This window comes from Sus scrofa, chromosome 5 (genome assembly GCF_054392235.1).
Source record: "Sus scrofa isolate SSC_HxYL_T2T_F1_AM1 chromosome 5, Sscrofa_HxYL_maternal_Yorkshire_Landrace_v2.0, whole genome shotgun sequence".
NCBI classification, from domain to species: domain Eukaryota; kingdom Metazoa; phylum Chordata; class Mammalia; order Artiodactyla; family Suidae; genus Sus; species Sus scrofa.
Genome location: NC_139387.1, coordinates 55,729,014 through 55,740,846, shown reverse-complemented (window position 1 = coordinate 55,740,846; position 11,833 = coordinate 55,729,014). Strand labels below are relative to the sequence as shown.

General features: G+C 38.5%; 1 protein-coding gene across 5 annotated transcripts in view; it reads right to left on the bottom strand.

Moving 5' to 3' along the window:
• Positions 1-234: 234 nt before the first annotated feature.
• The window catches only part of BCAT1 (branched chain amino acid transaminase 1), a 111,149-nt gene continuing 99,550 nt past the window's right edge, over positions 235-11,833 (bottom strand). For all 5 annotated transcript variants that reach the window (XM_021092209.2, XM_084956551.1, XM_021092208.2 and 2 more), the window contains one exon: positions 235-7,127. In XM_021092209.2, the coding sequence (XP_020947868.2) occupies positions 7,086-7,127 (42 nt within the window). In that variant the 3' untranslated portion in view covers positions 235-7,085. The remainder of the gene's footprint in view (positions 7,128-11,833) is intronic.

Here is an 11,833-nt window from a genome sequence, read left to right as displayed (position 1 = left end):
TGCATTTCTTATCCACATGTTCGAAAATATGAGACATATTTAGACTCTATCCAGATGTATGGTTCAGATCTTTCTGGCACGCTCAATTCCTTCTCTCAATGTTATTCCGGTTTAAAAATACCACAGCACATTCATATCCCATGACCGAAACCTTCAGAACATCACAAAAATGGTAATTATGCATTATTTTATGCCTTCAATAATGTCAATTTCAAGAAACTACACAAACAGGAATCCTTTAAATTGTTTTATTGATGACAGAAACAGTGTATAATTAAAGATTTGATGAGGAACCTGCAAACAATAAAGCACGTGTCTATTGCCAGCAAAATACAACTATTCCAAGTCCTTTAGACATTACAAATATAGAGTTCTTTCACACAGATGGTTCATGTGTAACAAAGCCATTTTAGAATGCTTAATTGTGCTTCTATAGAACCTTCAAAGAATGAGGTAGTTTCCTTTACCCACCATACTTTCCACATTTCCAATATTACACTTTCAGTGAGCTTGAATCCTTAACATTAACCTTTGAACAATTAATTTTTCATGAAAGCCAAGCCTGCTTTAATACAAAGTGTTTCTTTCTTTCTGCTTGATTATTCTTAATGATGATTTCAAGAATCACTACACAACTGGAGAAATTTGACATAAGCAATGGCTGGGGCTTTTTCATTACAATCTGACTTAAATGCAAGGGAACACAGTCTAAAAATTCCATAGTTAAGCTGAATCCCTCCCATTGCTGTTTATAAACTCTGATTTAAAACCTACTTCCTTGGGAGTTCCCTGATGGCCTATTGGGTTAAGGATGCAATGCTGTCACTGATGTGGTGAGGGTTTGATCCCTGGCCTTTGAACTTCTGCATGGTGCAGGAGTGGCCGAAAAAATACATTAAAAAAAAAAAAAATTACTTCCTCAAACTACTTGTTTTCTCTCTGCTACCATATCAAGTAAGCACACATTCTTCAGAATGGTGGGGTTTGGCTCCATGCATTGGCTAATTAGGTAAATTGCTGGATCTTTCACTACCGTATATCATGAGGGATCAGCTACAGAATTTCTAGATGCATATAGATTAGCTCGCTTATCTTTAAGACTTCATTCAAAATCTCCTTACAGCTGCAGAATTTCTAGATGCATACAGATTAGCTCGCTTATCTTTAAGACTTCATTCAAAATCTCCTTACAGCCATACTCTTGAGAGCATTCCAACACTCTTCAAAAACTTAGCAATGAAGCAGAAACTGAGGCAGCTTATGTACATCCTTTTCTTGCCCTGAGAATGACTTTGATGACCACTGCGAAATCAGCTTGAGGAAACTGCAACATGTTGTTGCACATTTTAGTTAAAAACGAAATGACAATGTTCAATTTCCAAATCTGCTAACCTTCGCCAAGGACAGGGGGAGGGTGGGAAATAGCATTTCCAAGAACAAAAAGCAATCACAATCTACTCTTTGCCACTTCCTTCTTTTCTTCAGCCTCAAGAAGCTCCCTACACTTTAAAAATGTTAAAGAAATGACATAATAGATCTTATAGACCATGCAATTATTAAAGTCTTAACCAAACTGGTAGCAATCTAAAGTGGTTTCCATGTAACATGACTGTCAGATCCTTATCTCAATCATGTCTGAATCCTAATATCTGATGAGTGGGCCACCATATCTAGTCACGTCCTAATTGGCATAATTTGGACTTGGCGCCTCTGTTGAAAGCTGAAGATCTCTATGGATGGCAGAATAAGGAGAAAAAAACACTCCCATGAACAACACAGAAGCAAGGTTGAATTTTTTCCTTCCTTTCCCTATTACCAGTTGTTCTTCCTCTGACGTCTTTTCTAATTAAAATCTTCTCCACTCAATTGGGTGACAAGGAACCAAGCCACTGTGCTAGTGGATAGGTAGAGAAATTTGTCAATGAAAATACATTTTAATTCACTCCCATATCATAGCTCATAATTTTTACCATCCCAAGAATGGATTCCACATTATGCCACACAAGCGTTAGGCCTTATTAATCATGCCTATTGTGGTACGAAAAATATACTTTCAGACAAAAAGTATACAGTGATTATTTAAAGCTTCAATATTTGTCTCTAGCAGATTTTAAAGCCCACTTCATTTTCTAAGACTGGATTTCATGCCTTTATCATTGCACTAGGGCAAATATGTTCACATATATCTAATCCCAGAGACTTATCAACAAACACTTTTATATCCTATTGATATGTTTCTTTATCAACTCCTGAAATTAATATCTGAGATGTCTTACTATGGTACGTATGGTGAAGATGAAAAATAAATCAATTTCCTCTACCTTTGTATTTTTAAAAGAGCTTTCTGGCAATGATAAAGAATCTCTTTGCAATACTTTCAATGGCCTTTCTTTTAAAAAACTCAAACTGTGAAAAACTCTCCTCCACCTGCTTTTTTCTGTGTAGCTGTATCCCATCATTTTCAAGCTAACAGTCTAAACAGTTTGTGATTCATAATAGACATTTTCCAGAAAAACTCACTCTAGGAACATTTTCTTTGTTTATTTCAATAATACCAGACTTTGAGAAGATCAGCAAGGATGCTGTAATTTGAGATGTTCTTTTGTTAGATGTACCAGGACAACTTCACATTGTTCCACAAGAATGCAGTTAATAAACATAACAGGTTGGCAGTAAGAAGTAAACCAGGAGGTAATCCACACCAATAACCCTAATCTACTGAGTAGCTTTGCACAAGAGGAAAGAAAGGAATTGAAAAAAGGACACCTTTCTTTCAAAAATGAGATGAGAATGTTCATTGTGATTTTTTGATGAGAGATGTGCTCTAACCTTTGTCTCCTTATGACCTAACTGTATTAAATACTACTTTTATACCTAAACTTGGTTTCACTAGGAGAGTATAAACTCCAGGAGGGTGATGTCTACATACTACTTACTTTTAACACTAACTTCCTAATCCCTACTGTGAGTTACGTGAGACACAGATCTGTGGGTTACTTGATCAACATTTATCAAGTTGACTGAGTTAATTATAATCGCTCTGATCTTTGTCAATTACTAAATCATACTTATTGAAAGGGTAATATTCCTTGCCTCCTTTTAGGAGATATCTGGAAAAGACAGGTGAACAAATTCTACTAGTGGCAAGACAATGTGATAGGTGTTATAAGGTATCTATTAAAATTACTTCTCAGGATTGCTTTTTATAACTTAAAAAGTTTTCCCACATCCACAGAAGAAATCCACAATACAAGGAATAATTCTTTGATCATATTTAGAATCAGGACATGAAATCAGGAATCCTTGTTAAAATGTTTCTCTAACCCCGTCTAAGCTTTAGTGCATCGCAGGAATATTTATTGCTCTAAATAGTCTAGAAAATATCATTCATTGAAAGTGAATGAATGCTGTTTTCTGCTTAAAATAGATTTTTTTTCCCAATCATAAGGGTAAACCAAACACATAATTTCAAAAATGAAAGTTTTAAAGAAAAGGAATACAGTGATTGAGCACCAAGTGAGACTGGGGAAAATAAGCATAAGCAGCTATAATTTTATAGCAAACTCCATAAAGCAGAGCTGAAACTGCAGCTTTAATAAAAGGTTCCTATGAGTCTTTTGATCAAGATAAACTCATTCATTTCCTTCAAGTCCCCAAATGTACTCCGATTTGAGGAACACTAGACCACTACTTTGGCTACAATTACACCAAGAAACAAAACTGATGTGATGAGGAATTACCACCCAGGGTACATCATGTAAGCTTCCCACATCTTCAGGATGGCTGACACTGCCAAGTCATATAGTCAGTTTAACACTGCACTGTCTTGCTGTTACCTCTGATCTTTTTTATTCTGGTGACAATCTTTTGAGAAAAGAATAGAGAGTATCTGGAGTTCCTGCTGTGGCACAGTGGCTCCTCAGATTGCTGCTGAGGCGTGGATACGATCCCTGGCCCAGCAGTGGGTTAAAGTATCTGGTGTTGCTATAGCTGTGGAGTAGGTTGCAGCTGTGGCTTGGATTCAATTCCTGGCCCAGGGACTTAGGTATTTTTCATATGTAGTCATTACAAAAAAAAGGGGGGGGGGGGTTGACCAGGTAGAAAAAAAGGGGATTCCCTAAAAAGGTTTCTCAGTCATTCATTGTTTGACTCTGTTCCTCTTCCTTGCACTTTTGCAAGCAAAGGTTAAAACAGGTTATTACTAGTTGAGTCATTCCTGTCAACTGCAAGTGTAGTGAGCACAGTACACAGCCCTGAAATGGACCTTTTGGTGTATTGTGAGTTAATCCTGGATAAATGACTGTCACAAAGAAAATTTCTACTAGCAAACAGCTTTAGGAAATATCTTTGTGAAATGCTCAGGTTTTGTCTAATGCCTGAATGCTTCGTTTGAAAATCTTGGTTTCTACTGATGTGTTTTGAAAAAGGCTGACAAACTTGGTCTGAAATGTAAAAACTGGAAAAAAAAAAAAAAAGTGGGAGGAAGAGAACATGCAAAATAAGTTAATCATTATCATTTTAAGTGCCACCAGTTCTGTTTATATTCATGCACATGTGAATTGCTGAATCTCATTTGATCAACCCAATTAAACATTAAATAATTGCAGCCAATTATGCAAATATCAGCAACAATATTAATTTGTTGATCTTTTTGAGCAGATTAGCCTCACATGTTCCTAATGCTAGACTATCTTACGCCTTAAATGATCAATTAGTGTTACGATAACTAAGTCTTGAAGAATGGATAATTGCCTAGTTATAATGTGTCACTCTTGCTGTATTAATTCACTGCAATTAAACAAATAGTGCACAAGGAAAAAAGATGTGCAGATGTTCCTTTTAAATCTATTTAACAAGTTAGTGTCAAGGTCAATTTCCTGTCTTATTACTTAAAGGAGAATGGCAGATTGTATGCTGTTTTAGAAGACCTTCAGTTTCTTTAAATGTATATCCTTCGTCTTCACTAAGTCAGGTAGGAAGGGCTTAAAATGCTAAGGTTTGATGAAAGAAATCACATGAACACCATGTCAGGACCTATTGTTCTCCACCTTTCATAAGGAACACGTCTCACCATACTAAATTTAGAGATGCAAAGGATAAAATGTATTTATGGCAAAAAAAATGATTTCCATTTCTCACAGGAATGCTGAGTCTGGTTATTATGTGCTGCTGGACAGGTCAGAATTACCTTAGGTCTTTTCTAGACTACAGTACTGAAAGTAAGGTCCCAGGATTTAGCCAAGGCATCGCATTGAGAATGCTACTTGGTGAACAAAGGTGTGTAGAGCACAGTGAAAGATTTTCAGTCCTGAAAAGAACAGACTCTCCCAACACATCAGATCACCAATTAAAAGCCCCCTAAAAGATATTTTTACCATTCCTTTTCATCTTGTACTTCCCTCATTTTCATTTTACCATTCCTATCTAAAAAGACCCTATGGCCAAAAGTCTTGGAAAAGAATCAAAGCCCCATTTGCTATGTGCTGCTAAATGCCTGAAGGAAAATTTTTCCAGCATGTCAAACTTTTAGAATTTTTTTCCTTGCTCTGAAAAGAGAATGAAATATGATCAGCAAGATGAAAGTTACTAAGACTGAAGGAAACCAAAACATAATGTCTGAGCGTTGACCTTTCAAGGGTAAATGTTTTCTATCAAGATTTGACTTTCCCCTAGATAAACCAGGATACAATTTTAACTCACAGCTCCTAAACAAGGAAAATATCACCTATCATTTTTCTCCCTGTACCCTAACCATTCAGCAGAAATGAGCACCTATAAAATCACAGCATAAAAACCAGAGTCTATACTTTGTTGCTGTCTACCAAAAAACTAAATATAATTTATTTTGTATTTAACACTTAACATATGTCATTTCCATTTGGTGGGTACAATATCATAACCTCTCAAGAGCTATTTCAATCCCAGACAGTCTTCAAATAAGAAATAATTCCTCCAACAAACTATGACTACCATTAGTCACTATCTCTAATGACTTTTAGCAGCCTATGGAAAATAAAGACGATATGAGGTAAATAGAAAGTCAGAAGAAAACAAACATTCTAATAAAGAGGTCACACAATATAGAAACAAAGAAGGTACACTTCTCGAGAAGGTAAATGCTCATTCATTCCTTATTATGTGCCAGGCAGGGAGATACAAAGATCTATAAGGCACAAGACCCTCAATCTTGTAGGGAAGCCTAGCAGCCAATTATAACGCAATGTGCAGAGGGCAGTGGTGGGGCTTGCTGATGCCCCAGAAGAGCTTGGCACAGACTATGACATCAGGAAGGGAGATTTTCCCTAAAATGGACATAAGGGGCCTGGAAAAAAATGTAAGGAGAAGAAATCCAGGTTCTCAAAGTCTTGATTTAAAAAAAAACAAACCAGGAGTTCCCACTGTGGCTCAGCAGTAACGAACCCAACTAGTAACCATGAGGACATGGGTTCAAATCCTGGCCCCGATCAGTGGGTTAAGGATCCAGCTTTGCTGTGAACAGTGGTGCAGGTCACAGACAAGGCTCAGATCCCACATGTCTGTGGCTGTGGCTGTGGCTGGCAGCTGCAGCTCCAATTAGACCCCTAGCCTGGGAACTTCCACACACTGAAAGTGCAGCCCTAAAAAGAAATAAAATAACCAAAACAACAGTAACAAAAAACTTTCTGAGGATAAAGATGTGTTGCAGGAGATGTTACCTATGAAATTTACTCAGCTCAGTTTTCTAACACAAACTTCATTTGGTTGAGGAGCAGAATATCTATGCTAAAGAATAACCATTTTATTTTTTAATCTGAGTGAGGTACTAAAGGAGGCACTAAGAATATGGAGGAAAAGTCTATGCTTATATGGCTTACATAATCATCTTTCTAGAGAAGGTAAGGTAAGCTTCTACGAGCCAGTTGGTAAAGTACCATTGGATGATTGTAATTTGTTTTCTCTGGCAGGAGGAAACAATCACCCTGGTGACACTGATAATACAAACCACATTGTGCACAACTAAAAACAAGTCGCTGAAGAAGTTTCTCATAATTCAAATGCAACAGTCTGTCCCAATAGCACACAGATGATGTCCTGTTATTTTCCACTCAGGACACTAGGATTGTCCAGTCGCTCTCTTCTCTTCCATACTACAACAAAAGCCAGAAAACATGCTTTAGTGTAAAAGCTAACGGTGCAGGCGTAGCTTAGAAACAAACTTAATGATATAACCACTGTTGTACAAAAAGTTTGCTACTATTTTGACCATGAAAATCATCCTCACATTAAAAACAAGATTCTGTATAGAGGAATAGTACCTGGAAATCACATTCTACCATTATTGCCGAGGTCAAATTTATAGGCTTTTTTCATTGCCATTCTGCACCGAGCTTCTCTGATGATGTCCCCTTTCACATGAATTCCCTCTTCAGTTCTAACATAACTTCAGTTGAAATGAATACAGAACATCAGAATTTCTGAATTGGAAAGAACATTAATGATCATCTAATGCAGGGGACGAGGCAAGTAAGTGGGACTGGCTCTGGATTTTACTTCAGAGTAATTCCACTTCTACTGGTTTTGTACTGTGGGATTCTTTTTCTTTTTGAAATTAAGGTAGTGTTGATTTACAATATGGCACCTGTTTCTGCTGTATAGCAAAGTGACTCAGTGACACCTATATATTGGATTGGACATCGTTCCCTGTGCTATACAGTAGGACCTTGTTGTGTATCCATTCTAAATGTAATAGTCTGCATTTACTAACCGCACAGGGAAGGTTTCTCTACTACTTAAAACTCAAGTGTGAAGAGCAATGAACTTGGAAGCCCCACCTCTCACTTAAAGACCCTAAGGCTCTAGGAAACTCTTAATCACAGCCCAGCTCCGTCTCTGTGCAAGGGTAGTCCACCTATGTCCTGCCGTCCATGTACTGTGTGCCCCTTCGAGAGCTTTAAGGACCTCAGAGGGCAGAATCGACCAAATTGGTAAAAATATGGAAGCCAAGAATGAGTCTACCTACAACCTTCTGGTTCACATGAAAAGGAGAACAAAGGAAGCCCAATAACTATAAGGGACTTACTCCACATCAGAAAGGGTTGCTGCAGAGTGTGGCCTCCTACTGTTGCCTCTGTTGGTTCATGATGACCACTGACTAAAATATTCCCAAATTCTGCCTGATTTACATAGGGTAGCAACACAACTTAAAGTCAGAGCAAAACCTTACCAAGTTTATTTTTCTTGGCTTCCTATGAATATATCACACTTTAGCCGTTAATAACTGAGCATCAGCATATTGACATTTTAGCAGATCTATAAAATTATGATTCACGACCACTGTAATTTCATCTTGAATCTCACCACTTAAAGTAAATTTGCTTTCAATTAGTCGTTTCAGTTTTAGAAACAGTCAAATTCAATTTTAACTACAATAACAATCATAGGCCATTTCCTTCTATGAACTTGTATAGTATGTATTAAGTTTTTATCTCTCTTATCCTGCAATTTGTGCTTTTATGGAAAATCAGAGCATTCAAGATGTACCCAAGAGATGTGATAATACAGGTTATTCATAATATCTAGACCTAGGTGGTTAACAGTCAAACTTCCCATTTCAATGATGGATAATGCAATTTAATTTTTCAAGGCAAAATAATTCAAAGTAGAGATGACAAATTTTAGCAGGGATAGAAATTATACGCTCTACTCAAGAGGTGTCCAGAGGAGGGGAAAGAAAACACTCGTCTGCACAGGCTAGGCTGTTGTACCTTCACCAGCGTCATTAACACAACTATAGCAACAACCCCACACCTTGAACATTTGCATCAGAGCAAATCAAACTGAGCCCGTGGGATGGTAATTTGAGTCCATGTGAAAGACTGTCAGTGTGACATGCAGAATTTGCAATCTTTTCACCAATTCCAGTGAGAACACTAAATTAACACATGACTAATGATTAACTTGTCACTTACCTTTAATGTACCTATGACAAATAATTTTACAAGGCCTAATATTTGGCTTAAAATTCTGAGCAACATAAAAGGCCAACCTGCATGTCATGTACTTTCCTCTCCACAATGCCAATAAAAATATACCCAGTGCTGCCCACCAGGTAACAATTTGGCATCTTGGTTCTAAATGGTATCCAATGGCCACACAGAGCTCTGAATGGTTCTAAATGGTATCCAATGGCCACACAGAGCTCTGAAATCCCATAACACGGGGAGAAGAGTGGATTAGGGAACAAGGAGGGGCTGGACAGCTGGTCAAGGGACTGAGTCATCAAGGTGATCTAGAATGTTCCCTGAGTAAGCATACAAGGAGAAGGACAGCTGAAGACCTTTCAGAGGAAAAGAGGTGGGGCTCTTTAACTTGAATAACTATAACCACCAAGCTGTTCCATCAAAAGCAAGAAAAATACAATAATTACTAATGGTTGTTTATTCTTACAAAGCTGTAGCCACTGGTGGGAAAACAGATTAACTCAGTCTGGTGATGTACAATCAATACAGATCCTGCTCCTATCCCATTTGGCTTCCTTTCTTACTTTATTCTTTTTTTTCTCTTTTTAGGGCCGCACCTATGGCATACAGAAGTTCCCAGTCTAGGGGTCAAATCAGAGCTGTAGCTTATGCCACAGCCACAGCAACACAAGATCCACCAAGCTATGTCTGTGACCTACACCACAGCTCAGGGCAATGCCAGATCCTTAACCTACTGAGCAAGGCCAGGGATCGAATCCACATCCTCATGGATACTAGTCGGGTTCATTACTGCCGAGCCATGATGGGAACTCCTCAGCTTTCCTTACTTTAAGCTATTTAAGATGCCCTCCTCTGGGTCTCTGCAATCACTCCTTCCCACCTTCTGAAACTACAAGAGCAGCATAGCAAGTACCTCAAACATGCTACCCTGATATTTAAGACCCGGGTTCCAGCTTTTATCTGGATCTTGACATCAGTCTTGATGAGGATCTCAATTTGAAAAGATCTAAGTCAGATTCTCTGAAGTTTTTTAAAAAATAATTTGACATTGGAGTTCCCATCATGGCGCATTGGTTAACGAGTCCGACTAGGAACCATGAGGTTGCAGGTTCATCTCTGGCCTTGCTTAGTGGGTTAAGGATCCAGCGTTGTTGTGAGCTGTGGTGTAGGTTGCAGATGCGGCTCAGGTCCCGCGTTGCTGTGGCTGTGGTGTAGGCTGGTGGTTACAGCTCCATTTAGACCCCTAGCCTGGGAACCTCCATATGCCGCAGGAGTGGCCCAAGAAAAGGCAAAAAGACAAAAACAAAAACAAAAAAATTAATTTGACATTATTCAAGACCTTCCTCCCATCTCTTCTCTGAATGTGTTAACGTAACAAACACGTTTTTGCTCTTTAGTGCCTGCTTGGTGTGTCACTCACCCATTCAATACCTTTTATTCATTTATTCAAGAGACATTACTAAGTATGTACTATGGCTCAGGCCCTGTCCTGAATACTGGGGTTACAAAAAGAGAATAAAACAACTGTAGCACACAGATAAATGAGTGTTTAATTAGAACTTAATTTACTTGTCATAAGTGATCATCACAGGCATAATGAAAGCTGGAAAAAGAAGCAGCTTTTAAGTGGGTGAATATATGTCTGTACTAAGGGGGAAAGGATGCTGTTCAAGAGAGATTTACATATTCCTGGAGTTCCTGTCGTGGCTCAGAGGCTAATAAACCCAACTAGCATCCGTGAGGATGTGGGTTCGATCCCTGGCCTCGCTCAGTGGGTAAAGGATCCAACATTGCCATGAGCTGTGATGGAGGTCGCAGACACGGCTCGGATCCCACGTTTGACAGCGGCAGTGGCTGTGGTGTAGGCGGCGGCTACAGCTCCAATTCGACTGCTAGTCTGGGAAGGTCCATATATGGCAGGTGCGGCCCTAAAAAGACAAAATAATAAATATATAAATAAAAATAAAAAGATTCCTAAAGGAGATGTGTCTTGAAGAAAAACCAACACTTTATCAAGTGGGCAAACTAGCGAAGGTACAGAAGGGTGGGAAGGAAGCAGCAGAGCATATTGGAGAACAGAGAAGACCTCAACAGCAAGAGCAAAGGTGAATGCCATGATAACTGGAATGGTAAAGAGTAATGGGGGAGCAAACAGTAAGAGTAAGAGGAAACAGGCAGCATGGTGTGTTCTCCAAGTTCAAGTTTGGTTAATTATGAACACAGAAGTGTTTTTCTTGTTCCATTAAAAAAAAAAAAAAAAAGAAAAGAAAAAAGAAAGAAAAGAAAAAGAAGAAGAGGAAGAGGAAAAGAAATTTTAAAAGGGGAAAACCCCCTCTGTCATTTCTTTCAAATGCAACCCCCTCCCCAAGAAATATTTGTAGGGCAATCTAGGACCCAGGGAACTATATGGATAATTAGCCAAAGGGGATGAACACTTAGTCTCAGAGGTCTTACGCATATACAGAAGTACAGAAGTTAAATGAAAATCAGATCTGTGATTAAGAAGGAATGTTCTCCCTAGAGAAAGAACGAGCAAGAACCTTGAGGATATTTGGTGGGTGATGTTGCGCCTCTTCAATTCCCCCAACACTTCTGAGGAAACACCACGTTTCCGTGGAACAGCAAAGAGAGCAAATGCAAAACATGATGCAATTCTATGCTTTTTCCTCCATAATTACTTAAATTATTTTTCTTGGAGAGAAACAGACAATTTAGCAGCTTGGCTGACAGCACCAATTTCCACCTCCCAAGAGAATTATTTTGTAACTATAGGTTCTATGCCCACAGGCACAAAATAATCAAAGAAGAAAGAGGTGGTCGTAGATTCCAGATAGTCCTTTTTTACTTAACAATTTGGAGCAGATTTGGTGCTT